Below are 19820 nucleotides of genomic sequence, written 5' to 3'. Positions count from 1 at the left end.
CCTACACGCGCATACATTCAAGGGCTTGCAGTCATGAAGCAAGAGCCCCTTGGGGCCTCTTTCATGACGCATCTCTGCTGGTGAGCGATCTCCTGCTGTAAAGGCTCTCGTTAACAATGTGGATGAACACTGCAATGAGGAGGACTGGCTTCTCTTTGAGGCTGGGATCACACTACCTGCAGGAGCTCAGCTTGGGACTGGTGTGGACTATTAGCAGTGGCAGTGAAACGGTTAAGATTGAATTAAGAATGTCAGGTAGTTGCTTGTTAGTGGCTAGCTGTGTTTATTGTTCTCATCAGAGTTGGTATGATTCATTGAAGCGCTGCAGTAAATCAATGTTAGTCAAGTCCTTGGTTCATCTTGTTTTTGAAGCTCTCTTGTATCCCTGGTGGCTGGGTGAGAAGTGTCCTATCAGTGGATCTGGACAGTGGCGTACTCCGTATTGTCCACAGCACTGACCCCTGACCGGACTGGGGCTCCTCCCGGCTGTCTTGTGTGATCGATTACAGTGTAGGAAACCAAGTCTGAGCTCTGTGAGGAAGACAGATTGATAAGACACCAAATTAATAAGATCCCATCAAGCTCATTAATAAGAGAGCACATTAATAAGACAGCATCATACAGCCTGTTCAATACAGCTTGAAACGAGAGATGCGCACTACTATTGACCAGCCACAAGGGGGACTGGTTTCCATGGCCAATCCATTATTTTGCCTTTAAATTATTATGTCACCTGTATTGCTGATATTAATGTTGTAGTACAAGTACTGTCCACCAGGAGGGGCTCGGTCTCACATTTCCAGTTAACAGTTGAACAGCTTCACTTTCTTTTATTTAGTTAACTAACACTGTGAAATGCCCGTGTTCAATTAAAAGCTAATAAAAAGCTTTTCTTTAATATTTGCCTTTCATAAAATAACATGATAAAGCAATATGTTGGTTTGCATATCCCATTATTTTCTCATATTTGTATTACATTCAAAGACACAACCTGCACAAACAGGTTTCCTCAGTACAGTTTCAATACATACATCAGAAACAGAAATCTCTGTACCAAAAAACTGTTCAGAAATATTGTAACCCCTCCTCTAAAGCTTCCCATCTTTAAGACTGTATTCCAGCAAGTTAAGAGAGTGCCCCCTGGTACAATCACAGCTTCCTGTGCTTTCCACATGCATTTCCAGAGCCATGTTATTCCTGTCATTTACTATGCTTGCTTGTATTTTACTGTCCCATGCTTTCACAGTGTTTTACTACACTGTGCTGTACACAGACCCTGTTACACCACAGTACATTCTAGAAGGGTCCCTGTGGTTTAACATTCCCAAACGTTCTCATGTTTTTCTGTGCTATTTACATGGCAAACATCTCAAAGCCATTGCATTCTATAGCAAGTCCTACTCCCTTCAGTAAACAGGAAGACTGTCCATGAAAGTGTGTCATCTACCTACCGCATTCTGATCTCCAGCATTCTGGTTATTTCCATTAGCATTCGCTGAAAATGGAAAGGAAAACAAAACAAGAGTCAATAATCTTTACAAGCAGGGGGAGGTTTTGTGGAAATAGAGTCCAGTTAGACAAGGGCCAAGAAACCAAGGGCAGGGTTTGAACTGCTTTAAACTGCCCCCTACAGGTGAGACTGTGCCTTTACAAGCAGGGTGGAGGAGGTGTTGTCTCAATAGAGTCCAGTTAGACCGGAGCTGACAGAGATCCAGGGCAGGGTTTAAACAGCTCCCATTGTAGTTGTGGTAAAACAAATGAAAAGGTTAATCTGTTACCTGCTCTCCTTTTGTACTTTAAAATGGCAAAGACTGCAGCACCTATGATGCCGATGACAGCAGAGACGGCTACTGCAGAGAGGATAGCGGGAGTTGCTGATGGTCTAGTTGTCGGAGTTGCTGATGGTCTAGTTGTCGGAGTTGCTGATGGTCTAGTTGTCGGGGTTGCTGATGGTCTAGTTGTCTGGGTTGTGGTCGTTGTTGTTCCTGAAGTAGTTGAATCTCTCTTTGGAGGTTCTGTAAGCACAATTGAATTTGCATACAAATTATACCTTAATATCTGACACAGCACCCAGTACCTTCTACACAATTGACCACGGCCAAAGACAAAGGGCCCAATTCACGTCCCAGTGGTAAACCTGGAGTGAAGACTGGAGGTGTGTTATTATCACTCCTCGAACTTTACTCCTTGCTTCCGCTGTAATTCACCATCGTCCTAATGGTGTTTTTTCTGTGTCGTTTGATCAGCTCTCATGAATAATTACTTAGCGTTAATACCACCATTTATACCATGATAGTGGGACTCTTACCTCTTACAGACAGGACACTAAAACAATGAGAAGCGTCTTGAAAACTACACCACATTATTACTGCGTCACCAATTGAAGCACACACACTGAGCTGTGTAGGTTACATCATTTGCTGAAGGGTATCAGCACTGATATTAAGACAGAAATGGTACCAACGCCAACAAAAACATTCTGTGAATCAGACCCAAAGTCAGTTATCTACAGGTAATGGCCGCTGCAAAGGGTACTAATGCTGTTCTAGACATTGTGTGTATTTAAATGTGTTTTAAGATGTTTGAAATGTATGTCGCTGTTTAAAAGCGAGTTTCAGGATTCTAAAGCCCCAGTCGCTTTAGAGGATTAGCTTTTAAAAGTCCCATTAGCTTAATTTACATCTGGGATAATGACTGAACTCGCTGTGCTTAGAAATTGATTGACTGAGAAGATCCGTGAACTTTACAATATGAGATAATGAAGGGACTTTGAACATACAGCTTCAATAGTAAACACAAGGGTTTGGTGTTGGCAGCCCTTCTCAGGTTCTGTATTCTAGTTTGCTTTTGTTATGAATGTGTGGATGTTATTTGAAATTATGTTGTGTGTTATGATTCTACCAGAAACCCCTGTGTGTTAATCCACAGTGAATACATTACACAAAACAACCAAATCAAAAGAAATCTAAAATCTAAACCCAAGCAGTCAGTAAGTTGTCAGTAAGGGCTGCAGCTGCAGTCTGCCTAGCAGAGGTCCAAATGCCAGTGGAGCAGAAGAACATTTTGTTCAGCAAGAAAAAAACAAAGCGAGAGAGCTGCAACTTAACTGAGCAGCAGGAAAATGACCCTTAAACAAACCCCATTGTCTGTGTGTGCTGAAAACAAGGCAGGGTGTTCATGTAGTCACACACAGGACCTTGAGTGGTTTCAGCAGTTCAACACATATTCTTAATTTTAACACAAGTACGCACCAACCAAAACATGTTTATTATATTTACCTTGAACTGTCAGTTTAACATTCCTGTAAGTGACATATTTCCCATTGATCCTCACTGTACACGTGTAATCCCGAGTGTCCTCCAGTGTGAGCTCAGAGATTAGCAGAGAGGCGTTTCCAGAGGAGACTTCATCAGACAGTTTCACTCGGCCGCTCCACTGCGCAGGGATGGGTGCTGAGGGGGGCTCTGAGTAGATTAATAGAACTGAACTCTTATCTGGATATGCATACCATGTGACTGCTACATCCTGCCCACGGGTGGGGGTGTAAGAACAGGGCAGCACTGCTCTCCCCCCAGCTGAGCCAGAGACAGCAACATGGTCTTGTGCAGAGCAATCTGCTATAAGAGAGAGAAGAGACAATAAACTCAATGGAATAAGCACCTACATTCTTCTGTTGAGAATATTTCGGTTTTTTCCTCATATTTTTGACGTTGCAGATCTTTTAATCTTTTAATTATTATTATTATTATTATTATTATTAATAATTTCTTAGCAGACGCCCTTATCCAGGGTGACTTACAATCGTAAGCAAATACATTTCAAGTGTTACAGTACAAGTAATACAATAAGAGCAAAATAAATACAATGACTTTGGTTCAAGCAAGTACAAGTGTGACAAAATACAATTCAATAATACAGCAGATAACAGTGACAGTGATAGTTGCATCAAGATATGATTAAATACAAAATACTACAGATTAAACACTTGGCAGATTACAGTACTCTGAAGTACAGGATTAAATGCAGTAAAATAGGAGATTAAGCGCATTTAAGGAAGGGTGATAGTGTCCCAGGGGAAAAACAGAGGAGTTCTACAGGTGCTGTCTGAAGAGGTGAGTCTTAATGAGGCGCCGGAATCTGGTCAGGGACTGGGCGGTCCTGACATCTGTAGGAAGGTCATTCCACCACTGCGGAGTGAGGGTGGAGAAGGAGCGGGCTCTGGAGGCAGGGGAGTGTAGAGGAGGTAGAGCCAGTCTTCTAGTGCAGGCGGAGCGGAGAGGTCGAGTGGGGGTGTAGGGAGAGATGAGGGTCTATATAGAGGTCTATCTATAAGAGAGAGAAGAGACAATAAACTCAATGGAATAAGCACCTACATTCTTCTGTTGAGAATATTTCGGTTTTTTCCTCATATTTTTGACGTTGCAGATCTTTCAAAGACAACGCTATCGATGAAAAGTTTCGGCTGCTTCCTGGTACCCAATTATTTTGTGTTTGTTTGTTTATTTAACCAGGAGATTTACCCATTGAGACCGAGGCCTCATTTACAAGGGGGTCCTGGAAAACAATAAAGTACAAATGCAATAGAAGCAACACAATAAAAACATGTGGTTCAGACTCAGTCAGCAGCATTGTGACAGGGCAGCGGTAGCGGCTGGTGGCCCAAAAATCGGGGAGGCATAAAATATTGACAGCGGGTCCGACTTTTTCACTCCTGTTTTCACATTTGAAACGATGCTGTTCAATTCAAATGCTGCCATTTACATAAACACTTGTGTTTGTTTACTATACGATACAGCAACAAAGCAAAGTGCTAATGAGTAAATATTATTATTATTATTATTTATTTCTTAGCAGATGCCCTTATCCAGGGCGACTTACAATTGCTACAAGATATCACATTATTTTTACATACAATTACCCATTTATACAGTTGGGTTTTTACTGGAGCAATCTAGGTAAAATACCTTGCTCAAGGGTACAGCAGCAGTGTCCCCCACTTGGGATTGAACACACGACCCTCAAGAGTCCAGAGCCCTAACCACTACTCCACACTGCTGCCCTATGCAATCGTGAAACCAGACAATAATACCAACACCATATAATAATAATAATAAATCGGACACTACTATGCCTACTGTCAACCAACAAGCTTACTTAGGCCTAAAAAACGCCACGGCATTATCAGACTTTAAATTATGACGGGAACCCAAGTGTTTGAAATAAAGCACTTTTGAAATAAAGCACTTTACTCACATGTATGTTTGATCCCCCCAGAATACCCCAAATGTTTACATTTATTACAGCAATTGTTTCCACAGAGAGGAATATAATAAATAGAAGCAATAACTGCAGCTCCTGTGCCTTTCCCTGTGTGTATGTAATCCCAAATATTAATAAAGAATGAGAAATAACATGAAATGCAGTTTAACTGTGTGTCAATATCACAATATTGTTGGTAACTGAACAATAACAACAACAAGTTTCCTCACCTCGATTACTTTCATAAGAATTCCATTCGTCGATCTTTCATCCTCGCATCAAGCTGCCATGGAAACAGCCTTTGCTCTTGAGGTCTGGAAGTAAGGTTGATTCCACTGAAATGCAGGCCAGTGCAGACAGTCTGTTTTGCCCCATTGTATTCCACAGGTAGGTTTTCATTCTCATCTAGCATGAAAATTAAGGTTCTGCTGACACGCTAGTCACTGGAATGGTTGGCATTAACTTCAGTAGCTTACACACTTCTGGTACGGTTTGTGAAAGATCGTTCTCCTTGATGAATTGCAATAGCTCTCCTGGTGGTTTATGGAAAGCTGCATCCTCGTAGATATACCGTGCAGTTCATTCTTTAACCTTTGTCTGAAACAGCATCCTTGTCTTATCAACGGGAACCCCTTTGCTTTTAAGAAGTCTTTAGAGAGTCCAAGATCAACAATCCGGAAGAAGTCATGCTTTTTCATGTCAGCAAACCTCTCTGATAGCTGACAAATTATTAAATCCAGGACTTCAACATACAGGCGCGTGTATCTCTCCAAAGTGTTTGGGTCTGTGTCATCATTAAAGCAGCTGAGCCCTTGTTCATAATCATCCCAGCCACGACGAAGTCTTTCTCGTTTGCGTTCCACTCCATGGCCTCGGAGCTGTACAGTTTATTCATAACTTCCCTCAAACTTGACATCTTCCCCGAGTTGCGTCGGTGCATGTACGGGACTGTGGAGTCGTTCAAACGATTTCCTGAGATCCAGAGACTGGAGAGTTTGGAAGAGTATCTCTGTGTGTCCAAATATTGCACGAAAGCCAAATATCACGCGAAAAATACCCCCCCACCCCCCGAAAATGGTCTTCCCAGGCCCATTTTCATAGTTTATGCTATGAACATTGCTCCCCCCGCAACAATTTTAATTATAAAATCAGTACCCCCCCCCCCCATGAATAAAGTGACAACGGCAAGTCAGAAACATACAGTTTCAAAAGATCACAGCTACGTTTACAAAATAAACACATGTATTATTTTAAAAAGAAGGGTTCGTCTCACTATGATTCATTGCGTTTTAATGTCAGAATCGATGCAATATTACTGTCAGTTGTCCCAGGTGAAAGAACATGGTAAAAAAAAAAAAAAATTATAATAATAATAATAATATCAAATAAAATAAACACAGTAGTGACTGTACAATCCTACTAATATTTATTATTAATAGTAACATATACTTATAGCACTATATTTATTTATTTATTTCTACATGTATTTATTTATTTATATATTTATTTATGTATGTATGTATTTTTCATTTTGGCATAACATAGCCTCCATAACTGAAACTATAAATGAATACAACATACATTAAAAAAATCGTGTACATTAAGATTATCTCTCTATCTTTCTATCTTCTCTCCTTTCTCCGTATCTCATGAAACACGCGCCTGTTTTGTTCTTTTCCGCCTTTACTACATTTCAATCACACCTGTCCAATGACGGCAGAAAAGTGTTTCATTGCTTTCCTTGTATTTGTGTTTCCCGTTATATATCACATGGAAAGGGTTTCTGCTCCTCTTGGTCTTTTTGTGGAATGCAGTGCTTTTATTATTATTATTATTATTATTATTATTATTATTATTATTAATAATTTCTTAGCAGACGCCCTTATCCAGGGTGACTTACAATCGTAAGCAAATACATTTCAAGTGTTACAGTACAAGTAATACAATAAGAGCAAAATAAATACAATGACTTTGGTTCAAGCAAGTACAAGTGTGACAAAATACAATTCAATAATACAGCAGATAACAGTGACAGTGATAGTTGCATCAAGATATGATTAAATACAAAATACTACAGATTAAACACTTGGCAGATTACAGTACTCTGAAGTACAGGATTAAATGCAGTAAAATAGGAGATTAAGCGCATTTAAGGAAGGGTGATAGTGTCCCAGGGGAAAAACAGAGGAGTTCTACAGGTGCTGTCTGAAGAGGTGAGTCTTAATGAGGCGCCGGAATCTGGTCAGGGACTGGGCGGTCCTGACATCTGTAGGAAGGTCATTCCACCACTGCGGAGTGAGGGTGGAGAAGGAGCGGGCTCTGGAGGCAGGGGAGTGTAGAGGAGGTAGAGCCAGTCTTCTAGTGCAGGCGGAGCGGAGAGGTCGAGTGGGGGTGTAGGGAGAGATGAGGGTCTGGAGGTAGCTGGGTGCAGTCTGGTCAAGGCATCTGTAGGCGAGCAGTGATCGGTAGCCAGTGTAGTGAGCGGAGTAGTGGAGTTGCGTGGGAGAAGCGAGGCAGAGAGAACACCAGGCGGGCAGTGGAGTTCTGGATGAGCTGGAGCGGACGGGTGGCGGACGCAGGGAGGCCAGCCAGGAGGGAGTTGCAGTAGTCTAGGCAGGAAAGTACCAAGGCCTGGACCAGGAGCTGGGTGGCGTAGTTGGTGAGGAAGGGTCGGATTCTTCGGATGTTGCTCAGGAAGAATCGGCAAGTGCGTGCCAGAGTGGAGATGTGCTGGGAATAAGAGAGGCAGGGGTCCAGGGTGACTCAGAGGTTCTTAGCTGAGGAAGAGGGAGAGAGTGAGAGAGATTTAGAGAGGTTGAGTTTGAGGTGATGCGAGTGCATCCAGGAGGAAATAGCAGACAGACAGGTAGAGATACGGGAGGAGATGGTGGAGTCAGAGGTGGGGAAGGAGAGGAAAATCTGAGCATCATCAGCATAGAAATGGTATGAGAAACCATAGGATGCGATGGGGGGGCCCAGGGAGCGGGTGTAGAGAGAGAACAGGAGAGGACCCAAGACTGACCCTTGGGGGACTCCTGTTAAGAGAGGGTGAGGTGTGGAGGTTGCTCCACGCCAGGTTACCTGGTAAATGCGGTTGGAGAGGTAGGAGGAGAACCAGGCCAGAGCAGTGCCAGAGATCCCCAGGTCAGCGAGAGATGATAGTAGAATAGAGTAATCAACAGAGTCAAAGGCAGCAGAGAGGTCGAGGAGAATAATTATTATTATTATTATTATTATTATTATTATTATTATTATTATTATTATTATTATTATTATTATTATTATTATTATTATATTTTATGTATATGCTTTTTATTTTTATATCCTTTTGTATTAATACAATCCAATAAAAATTTGAATTAAAAAGAAGTGTTTCATTTTAAGAAATGTGAAACCAGAACACACAGAAATACTTGGGACTGTAATTAGGAAGTGTACTGATGAGAAAAAAAATGAAGGGAATTAAAATTTAAATGTACTGCAGATTACTCGATGGCAGAAGAACAAACACCATTCGCTAAATTTAGCTCTCAGATTGTACTAATGAAAATATCTAAAATATGACAACGTGCTTGCTGTGGTGTATTTAATATCGTAAATAGCAGAAAAAACTCACTGCGATTAAAATGTGTTTTTACTGAACAATAAACAGTAACATGTAATCATAAGAGCTGTCTGTGTTGCATGCTGTTAGATCAGGACTTCACTAACACTGAGCATGGGAGCTGCTGTTTCCCATTACAACTGTACACAAGTAAAGGTGCGATCACCAATTCCATACACAACACCTGCAAAATATATAAACATGCTGAGTTCATTGCAGTCATCAGCTGCATAGATGAACCATCCAATATTGGTATTAGTTTGGCAAATAAAAGGTTATTTTCATGCATGAAAAGGGTTCAAACATACCTGCATACAGCGACTTGGGGTGAGTGATCTTTTGATTATTGCGAGCCAACCCACAAAGGAAAAACATTAGACTTACAGGCTGGGGTTGACAGATTTGCCAGATGAAAGCGAGATGCCACCCCCTTTTATTTTAGTTTCTTCACGACTCTGTGTAAACGTGTTATGAAAGCTTTGCTACATGTTTCCACTTTTGACATTCACAGGAATGGGATGCTTATTTAGCTGCTGATGTTCACTGGTTTATATTTGATACAAAGTGTCATTCTTTGTGGGAAGCAGGTGTATCAAACTTAACTCAAGGTTGCATGTATCAAATCTGGTGAGATCTAAAATAAAGAGTTAAACTGCATTCTCACCCCTGGCTCTTATTGTGAAGACCATGCAATACATGACCGTTTTTCTTTTATTTTTTCAATGATCTGAAATAAGAGCAGTCTAATGTCCTGAGCTGCTACTCCAAAACTATTTTAAATAATGGTGTTGTGCCGCTATTTCTTTAATGTAGCAGTAGTTGTAGTATGGAACTGACATTTTTCAAATGCACATTTTGACAAAGCGCAGCATGCTATCTTGTTGTAAACTGGCCCAATTACTGCCTGTTTATCCTCATTCATGATGCTATTTGGGACAGAGAATGCTCAATGCAGCACTTTGCAAATGTAGTGGGGTAATTGATTAAAGTTTGTGTTAGCTGTCTCTGCTGTACCTCCATACAAGGTGTGAAAACCCATATCCCGGCGTCACTCCTTGTTTAGGGGCTCTGCATCTTAAACTAGTTGTTTTTCTCAAGCTTCACACATTCTGCAGTAGGCCTAAACCACAGTGTGGTCAGTTTAAACCAGCGTCACACGGTAATATTAGAATGCCATGGTTTCCATAGTTATAGTTCAGCACTGTGAAGATGCCATGGCAACAGGCCATTAGCATGAGATCATTTTAGAATGCTCCAAAAGGAGATGGTAAAATCTCCTGTCCCTATCTCAGTGGTGTCCTGCATTAGCATGCCATGTGTAGAAGCAGTACAGTTCACCTCTAGTCTTTCTTGAGCTCTATTCACTACATTCCTTGTGTTCTTTGATGTTGGTGCCCCAGAGCCACACTTCCTCTTTTAGAAGCTCTGTGCTTCTAGTATTTGAACCTGTAAAAGGCCTGTCCTACATTTAGTACAAATGATAGTTTGACTTCTGCAATCTGTGCTGCTAAATGCTTTGCTGCTACTTCCTCAATTGGGCAATGCTCAAGTCATGCTGGTCTAAGCATATTCACACTGTGTTGGGTTTGGCTTCTGTATATAGACAAGTGTAACAGGAAGGAGGCTGGGTGTGAACCAGCGACCACAGCAAGCATCTTAACCACTGCATGTGTGGTTATACTTTTAACCTCATTGGGTTATGTATAGGGCTCACCCTTTAAACAACAATGCATCAAACAACACTGCCTGTTACACTCCCCCCCCCCCATAATATGAAGGGCCGTTAGGGACATCATTCAAACTGATGCCCACACACATACAGAAATGAAATTGCAAATATGTAAATTGACTGTTTCTGTCTCAGCTATCCTACTCAAGCAGCCTTTAAGGCTAGAAACGTTTAATTTTCACTAAACTATGCGTGCAGTGAAACTTTTCAGATCTCCCCTTTTTTCTTTTCTTTTCCCCTCCTTGCGTCCTGTTCCCTTGGTCCAGCCTCTTCTAACTCCCTATTGGCTTCTGTCCTCCCCAGTGTTTCGTAAAGCAGAAAGCTATTGGCTGATCGACATAAAATTATACAAATGTGCCAGTTAGACATTCTATACTGCAAAAAACTACAATAAGCACACTGTCAAATTCTCTATATTAAAATGATTATTACTGTAAAGTGCGTGTTCTATTTTTTGTCAATTGTATACTAAGTAGGCTACAGTAAAAAAAGAAAACGCGTAAAATCATTTAATTTTAATTAACAAATAATCTTTTACAATTGTAACGGCACGTTCAGGCAAGACACCGAGAACTCTCTGAGCTGCGGCAGCAACCGGTGGGAGCATGGCCTCTGGATTGTGTGTGTGTGTGTCTCTGTCTGTGTGTGTGTGACAAGCGGTTACAGAATTGGAGATTAAATATAGCCCCGATGCCAGCAGGGAATTACACCCCAGAATAATATAAAATAATTTAGGTGTTTATTATTGTGTGTAATTAATATATATATATATATATATATATATATATATAGCACACAAGTTATTTCAGTAGGGGTGAGTCCTCTCCATAGAATAAATGCCAGTTCACACAGAATTAAAAAGCAATAAGTTTATTACAGATAGAAAATTATAACTCTTATATTTTTACTTGAGGGTGTATAGAGATAGGCAAAACCAGTACAACCAGTAATGAGGCAGATCAGTTTCCACTGCCTGTGCTCAACCCAAAACAAACAACAAGAACGAAAAAACAAAATCTCTAATAATAAAAGAAACACAGCTAATCCAGCGAGTTAATATTCAAACGAAAATTCAATAATAAAACAAAACAATTCACATACTAAACGTGCATTTACACTCACAATCAGTGCTGTATCAAACATAAATCAAAATGAAAAAGTTGAAACTAAGCTACGACAGCACACTGCAGCGAGGTAAAACTAACGGTTTAGCTTCAACAACACTTCTCTACCAATATATACATATATGATTTAGCAGCAAAACGTGTAATTTAGCAGCCAGAAAATACATCAGTAACTATAATATGATTTACCAGCAACAACATAAATTGGCAATAATACACATTAACAACTATAGTGCAATTTAGCAGCAATAATAACATTTACAGCAATCTTAACAATACCAGTTGCCGTGCAAAAGCAACCTTATAGTAGACAGAAAACTTTAATAACCCGCCCCCTCAAGGATATCTCATAAACAAATATCTAAAAACAACCCCAAAAGTAATACACATTTAAAACAAGCGTGCCGGCCGTGCACAAAGTAATATACACTTTACTTGGGCAGCATTTGATTTTTTCAGTGTACCGATGACAATAACAAATTTAGTGAAAGCCTACTTTGGAGATTTGCAATTTAGTTTTTCAGAATTCAGCACTACATGGCAATGCCTGGAAGTTGGAATAATGGCAGGATGCACCATTTCTCCACTGGCTTTTACCATAGCAATGGAAGTAATCATTAGGGCATCAAAATGGGTAGTGGGAGGAAAGCGCTTGGCTTCTGGAATGCGACTATCACCAATTCGAGCATACATGGATGACATGACAACCATGACTACAACAGTAGCCTGCACTAATCGATTATTGGGCAAATTAACCAATAACATTGAATGGGCATGAATGCAATTCAAGCTCACAAAATCAAGGAGCATCTCTATAATTAAAGGTAAAGTAGTAGATAAAATGTTCTTCATTAATGGTGAGGCAATACCAACAGTGTCTGAAAAGCCACTGAAAAGTCTTGGGAGATGATACGACGGGGATCTAAAGGACACAGTTTATGTGGGAGAAGTTAGACAACAAGCAGTGGAAGGGTTGAAGAGCATAGACAGCTGTGCTCTACCAGGCAAACTAAAACTCTGGTGCTTTCAGTTTGGTCTGTTGCCGAGGTTGCTGTGGCCACTGACTGTGTACGAGGTTTCTTTGGAACAGAGCAGGATCAGTTTTCTCATCAGGTCAACATATGATGTTCTCCCTTCACCACATAACTTAAACCTCTGGGTAGGAGAGGATCCCTCATGTCCTTTGTGTTCATCACCTGCAACATTAAGGCACATTTTGACAGAATGTAAGGTGGCTCTTAGCCAAGGACGGTTTACTTGGCGCCATGACCAGGTGCTGCGATGTTTGGCCTTAGCATTGGAAGACAAGCGTAACATGACCAATAAGTTGCCACCAGGTCCATCAAAACATTACACACAAAAGACAACATTCCACCGCCCAGGAGAGCAACCACCAAGAAAAGGTGTTAAAACCAATCCTTGCCCAGGACAACTGGAAGCTGCTAGAGACTGGAAAATGCTGGCAGATGTTGGCCAATGGCTTATTTTTCCACCTGAGATTGCCACCACTAACCTTCAACCAGATATTGTCTTGTGGTCTGGATCAGCACGCCTTGTTCACCTGGTAGAGTTAACAGTGCCATGGGAGGATGCTGTAGATGAGGCGTATGAGAGGAAGAAACTGCGGTATGCTCAAATAGCCGCTGAAGCGGAACAGCGAGGATGGAGAGTCCGGGTTTACCCAGTGGAGGTGGGTTGCCGAGGATTTGTGGCACACTCTACAACCCGGTTTCTCAGAGATGTCGGATTCAGTGGCCAAGAGTTGCGTCGCACAGTGAAGAACTTATCTGAAGCAGCAGAGAGGAGCAGCAACTGTCTGTGGTTGAGACGGAAAGATTCTGGCTTGGGATCTCAAGCACAATAGAAAGAAAGAAACGCTGATGTACGGGTACATAAGCTGGGCTGAGTTGAGTGGGGGACAGAGGGGGGTGATGCTGGGATGCCAGAATCACCGATGAGCCCTCTTGAGGTGTCGTAGGCTAGTCGACGAAACACCGAGGATGGAAGGTGCCCACTTGAAGACCCCAGAGATGTACCCTACTTAGCTTAACGGTTATTATGCTGATGCGCTGGGGAGACCGCACTGTGGTTGATCCCCGGAGCCAGCATCGCATCCATTGTGTGTGCTGGAAAGCTGATCCCTGGAGCCAGCATTACACTTCAGCCATCAACACCAGACAGAAGGATATCTACATCATCATAAAGAAACGTAAATGGATGGAGACACAGATGGATCACATTAGTTTACTGTAAAGCTAGGTCTTAGTTGGTGCCTATACTGGCGAGAGCCGTGTTCAAATCAGCATGAATTTTTAACATCTACTTTCGTGTAATGGAAATCATACAATACAGAGAAAAACAGAAACTATACAGAAACTGCGCAGCATTAGGAAAATATTCATAGGTGAACGCAGCCATAGTACAAATGAACAGGCTGACAGCGTCAAGCATGAAAACGGGAGGGAAATGTAAGCAACTAATAATAAATATAATAATAAATGTGTGTGTGTGTGTGTTGTCATTTTATTAGTTGTTTTCTGTCTGTTTTTATCGGTTATCTTCAGTGCCTTACTTGAATAAATGTATCAGAGGGTGCGTTCACAGAGATAATTCTGTGCAGAAACTGACCAATTTAGCCAATGATCTTCTATGAACTGGTCAGATTCTGCTCAGAATCTGCGCATAATGATCTGCGTGAATGCACCCCAAATGTTTATTATTGTTATGTCAGCTTGTCTCAGCCCCGCCAGGTTTGTATTTAGGCAGCGCGGTGACGTGGTTGTGGGTTCTGTCGTTGGTTCCACAGAAAGGGGGTGTAATAAAGAGCCTGCTGTGTTACTGCATTCCTGACCAGCGTCTTCATTACGCTATTTCACACTGTACAGTTATGTGTAAAATGTAGCAGCATGATTTATTTTGTGTTACCGGTAGGCTAAAGTAAAAAGAAAGTGCTCTACAGGTATTAATTTGATTTTACTACTGTAAGGGTTGGCACAGTTGTGGCAACCGCCACATAACGTGCTGCAAGAAGTGCAGCACCTGCACATTCTGAAGTGAATGCCAGTAAGCCTGGCCAGGCAATCTAGTTCACTGTCAATGCATCTTTTTCAGCTCCATATATTCTTTTTGTTGTTGCCTAGTTTTTTACTTTGGCATCTGGTATAATTCATTTCTTGATACGCTTTTATATTTTTTTTATGGAGCGCATACCTTGTAAAATGACCCGGTGTGAACAAAAGGAAATATATAGAAATAATATGTACAGCTATACATGTCCAAGTATCTTATAGGAATGAAATCAGACCATGGAAATCCACACCTGTGATGGAGAAACATTGGATCAAGGGACTTCTTGTGGAACCAACCAGAGCTGAACCCGGCACAGAAGTTGAATCTTGCTGGGAACGTGGGGATATGCTGGATATGGACTAAGCAATTTCAAATATGGAATGAACTTTGAATAAAAATAAAGTATTAGAGGGTTTCTGTAGGAGGGATAAAGAAAGAGTATCCTTGTATCGCCAGTAGGTGGCTCTCTTGTTCCATGAAATAGGTCAGTCTACACATGTTTTATATAATGAACGATTTACCACTTGTATATCTTATCTTCAGAAAGCATGACGCTTGATAAAAAGTACCATTCCAGCTAAAAATTGAACGTTAATCTACAAATTTATGTTTCTTAAAAACAAGATAAGACAGAGATTCTTTACAAATTAACATTAATCCTTAAACAGCCAAAGTCTTAAGAAAAAAACCTGTCTCGGCTGGATTTTGTATGAACAAAGAACAGGGTCAAGCCTAGTTCAGTCATTATAAAAATATAAGAGTCGAATGCAGTTATACTGGCCTGTATTTGGATTTAAATCTTAAAGGGAATCACCAAAGAAATAAAGTGATATTATAAATTCTAGGAGCAACTGTTAAACTGAAGTAAATTAATTGAAAGATTATCTTATAATGAAACAGGTTCAGTGCTAATTGACACTGTTTATAGTTCATAATAGTTAAAGAATAGTAATTAGACACAAAGGTATTATAAATTGATAAAATAAATGATTAACCCCTTTTTAGACAGCATGATATTTGAAACTAAAAATAATTATTTGATTTCATAGGATTACTAGTATGTTTTAAGTATTTGCTATAATAAGAAAACATACTATTTAAAAAACTGACAAGTATTATTGCTTGTTCATGACTTTACTGTAGTGATAAGAAGATTAAAAGCTGGAGCAGTATTTGATTTAATTAAATTGGAAAGTGGTACAGATTATTTTTCCTTCTATTGAACAAGACCTCTAGACATTATGATATCCATTGAATTATAGAATTTAAAAGGTGTTGTGTTATGTTTTTGTGTTAAGTTTGAAATAATATACTATAATGTACCTTGTTATTAATCCACTATACTATTGTCTAATGATTGTAGATGGAGTCCTTATAATGTGGTTCTTTGAAACTGCTGCATTGCAAGGGGGGCCTCTCTCCTTATCTAAAAAAGGAGGAATGTCCTTGGGTTCCACTTCAGCAAAGCTGCAAGTCTTATAGATTTGGAATTTAAGGTTTATGGAATTAGTGGTTTAGCACAGATAAGAATATATCTTGAAATAATATGCAAAAATTATGGCTTAACAGACATTTATAGATCATAAATCTAAAAAGTGTTTGCACAGACTCTGGATTTGGAAAAAGCAAGAGACTGTGGAAAACTGCTGGGAATAGCATATTCAGAAGTCAGGTACAGGTCAGAGCCTGGTTAGTACATTTTTTAAGGGATAAATAATTCTAATGAAAACTATTACCACTTAAACTTAGTGAAACTAATTGACTTAAATACTGCATGAGACAATCTTTTGTCAAATACTCTGTTAGACAATGGTATATGGAATTAAAACTGACTCATTAACAAAATGATGAAACAACATGAGGTTAAAAGAAACACATGCCTTTAATTTAGCAAAATATAATCAATTAGAAGATAATGTCACATATTAAGAACATCTCTCATATATAACACATATAATAGTGTTTTGCATGCACATATAAACAGTAGTGTTTTTATATTATATTATAAACCAAGATCCTGGGAACTTTGGTTCACTTAACTTTTCAGATAAAGGAGGGGCTCGGAGGAAAACAAGGAATGAGATCATAGAGTTGGACAAATGTGAAGTCTTGAATTTATTGAAGTACATGACACCTATTAATTCTGAAAAGTTAGTCCGGATCTTTTGAAAACTATTATTTGTAAAGGGGAAAGGAGCTGTCTCACCTGATTAATGACTGGATTTAATGTATTCCAATGGGACGAAAAACTTATATAACTCCTGGGTAAATTACAATGGAGTACCACACTCATCCCAGACAAGGTAAGGTGGTCCATCTTCTGCAAACCAAAACACAATTGAGCTGATAGAACGCAGTTTCATTTGCCTGGTGAAGACAGTCATATTCCTTTATGATTTATATTAAAGGGTAAGCATTAATCAATTATTATTTTATCTCACATGTATTGCATGCATTGCTATAAGGGACTCACGCTATGTTTAGAAACTAGGAGAACATTTGTTGAATGTGCTGAAATAGGCTACTGGGTGTTTTTAGTGTCGTGGTCGTGGCCAGGCCTGCAGGCTGCACGAATACATAAAGCTGTATTAAAGTGTTAACGTTAATATCTGTTAAGACACTGGACTGCCCAGAACGTCTGTCAGCTGAGGATATGAAGTAGCCTGTAGCTACTCAATCCAATATTTAACTGTTAATAAACCGAAGGAGTACTGGTCATACTCTGATTCGTAAAAAAACACTTTAGATTCATGAGTCTCAATTTCTTGGGTGCTATATTAGTCATCTAGATATATTGTGGGTCCAGTGCACGAACACTACCCCACTAGGAGTAATAACATCTCTGTCTTCCTAACGTCTCCCCTGAGATACGAGTGTGTGCTGAGCAAATAAAAAGAGTACGTAAAGAAATCTGAACCCGCGGATTTCGTGACAGTTGGCGCCTGGGCCGTGGGGCCCGCAGATAAATGCTCTGTATGGATGACTAATCAAGAAATTGTTTTTTATTTTTTATATCAACCTATGTACAATTAAAATAGTTTAACGTTTTAAAACGAATATTAAAACCGTTTAAATATTTTAATTCCATAACGTAGTTTTGTAAGGTAAATTACGTATGGGCATTTAAAATCCGGAAACCTGACGTCATGCCACGCCCTCAGATGCGGTGATGTTAAACGTTCACAAACCTTCCGGTAATAAAGTCTAGCAAATAAAAGAGGATAAAAAGAACACGCTATTATAGATAAATAATAGCTTAGGTTAATTGGTAGGATCTATAAAAGGAGAACGGCTCAGGAACTCCTTGCAATGGATGGCAATGTGGAAGATAGGGAGCAAATAGTTAGATAAGATATTTCAGAGTATAACTAATAATATGGATAAAATTAAAGATGAAAATACAGTATAAGCTTTAGACAGATGTGAGGTAAAGGAGGAGGAGGAGTTTCAATCTTCCTGCTGTGGCTGCTACTGCACCAACTCATAAGTATAATGAGGAGGGGGTCTTGGAGAGCCCAGCGAGCAGGAATGCACAGAGAGCAGACCTAAAATAACATAGAATGATATAGCAGACGTTTAATTTTTAACCCATTAGCAGCAGAAGCAGTTGAAATTGTGATAGAGAAGGTAGAAGATTATTTAAAATATTGAAATTAATAAAATAATACAGAAAATAAATAAATAATGACATTAAATTAAATAATTAAATACAATCAAATGAAAATAAATAATTAAATTAAATAATTAGGATTAAATTAAATTAAATTAGATTAAGGATTAGGGTATGAATTTGAGAAAAGGTTAACAGTATCTCTTCCCTGAAAATGAAAATGAAGACGAACAACTAGTTATAGGTTGTGATAGAATTGTTTAATTATGTGAAAATACTAAAGTAGTACTATCTTTGTTCAATTTAGCTCAGGACGATCTTATTGAAGTTTTCAGTGATAACTCAGGAGTCGCGACCCTAACAAAGGGATCACTGATAAACACGAAAGCGCTTATTTTAATGTGGATTACTTTGCTAGCTAATCCAAAAAATAGTCTATAACACAGTCTCTGAGCTAGCCTCTAACCTCAGAAAAAAAAATCCAATATTTGGGAGGAACAAAAGCTATTCCAGCAGGGCAGTCGGTTACGCCTGACTGGTTGGTTTTACCGACGGGCCCTGTCAGACAGTTGAGGGCAGGCCAATCTGTGGGATAGGAATTTCCGTCGGGTTCGAACAAAATGGAATTTATGAGGAAATACAATACCACTCCGCAGTGGTATCAGGTCGATCTGCTCAATTAGCAGAAGTAAAAGCCCTATTGAAGGGACTTGAAATGGCTCATTATCTGGGGACGCTCAGAGAGACCATACTATTAACCCTTTGCGGTCCATTGTCGGACTGGGTCCGACATTGCAATTATTCCTCTCAGGTCCTTTGTCGGACTGGGTCCGATATCATTATAGCAACGCAAAAAACGGGTTTCTAGTCGTTTTTTCTCTGGAAAAAGCCGAGAAAACCATTCAATTGCCGAGTGGTAGCGACAGGAGCCGAGACAAGTCGAAAAAAAAAAGGCATATCTCATGAATAGTCATACATATGGCCCTGGTATCAGATAACGGGGCGGTCATAGTAAACAAGCTGGCTGAGTGCGTCAGCACACAGAGACTATCATGGACATTTGCAGAGCTTTTTTGAGATGTTATAGTAATAAAATAATGACTTTGATCGCAATATTGAGGAGTTTGGTGATAAAACGAGTAATCAGGAGATGATTGATCGGTATGTACGACTATTATTTTTATTATTATTTATTTCTTACATAGGTGAAAGCGATAGCGAACGAAAGGGTGGGGCTGGGCTGGAAATACAGCAAGCAGCTTCTGTATTGCAAAACTATTAAAAAAAGAAAGAAAGAAAGAAAGAACAGGGGAGAGTACAATCAATATTTTTCCTTTTAACACTTTCTTAAATTCAGTTTTGATGTATTCCAGGCATTTTGACAAATGAAGGAGATAAGGAATTTAGTCTTTGTGTTTTAAATAT

At 39.7% G+C, this 19820-nt stretch overlaps 1 protein-coding gene across 1 annotated transcript; it reads right to left on the bottom strand.

The window, feature by feature from the left end:
- Window positions 1–6199, bottom strand: LOC117966833 (alpha-amylase-like). The gene is made up of 5 exons (XM_059007926.1): window positions 6013–6199; window positions 3279–3617; window positions 1779–2015; window positions 1452–1495; window positions 1–531 (listed from the first exon to the last, which is right to left on the bottom strand). Exons 1-5 carry the CDS (start codon window positions 6197–6199, stop codon window positions 412–414), a joined length of 927 nt encoding a protein of 308 aa, XP_058863909.1. The 3' UTR covers window positions 1–411.
- Between the last annotated feature and the right edge of the window lie 13621 nt (window positions 6200–19820).

Source organism: Acipenser ruthenus, chromosome 36, assembly GCF_902713425.1.
Source record: "Acipenser ruthenus chromosome 36, fAciRut3.2 maternal haplotype, whole genome shotgun sequence".
NCBI classification, from domain to species: domain Eukaryota; kingdom Metazoa; phylum Chordata; class Actinopteri; order Acipenseriformes; family Acipenseridae; genus Acipenser; species Acipenser ruthenus.
Note: the sequence above shows the minus strand (reverse complement) of the source record. Positions and strands in the feature narration are given on the sequence as shown.

What these genes read in the sequence shown, in the direction of transcription:
- LOC117966833 (XM_059007926.1), bottom strand. Translation starts at nt 6,199, where the DNA reads ATGCACCGACGCAACTCGGGGAAGATGTCAAGTTTGAGGGAAGTTATG. An exon ending in TTGGAGAGATACACGCGCCT is followed by an intron (nt 3,618 to 6,012) that starts GTATGTTGAAGT and finishes TCTCTCTTATAG; the next exon opens with CAGATTGCTCTGCACAAGAC. An exon ending in AAAGTACAAAAGGAGAGCAG is followed by an intron (nt 1,496 to 1,778) that starts GTAACAGATTAA and finishes TTCCATTTTCAG; the next exon opens with CGAATGCTAATGGAAATAAC.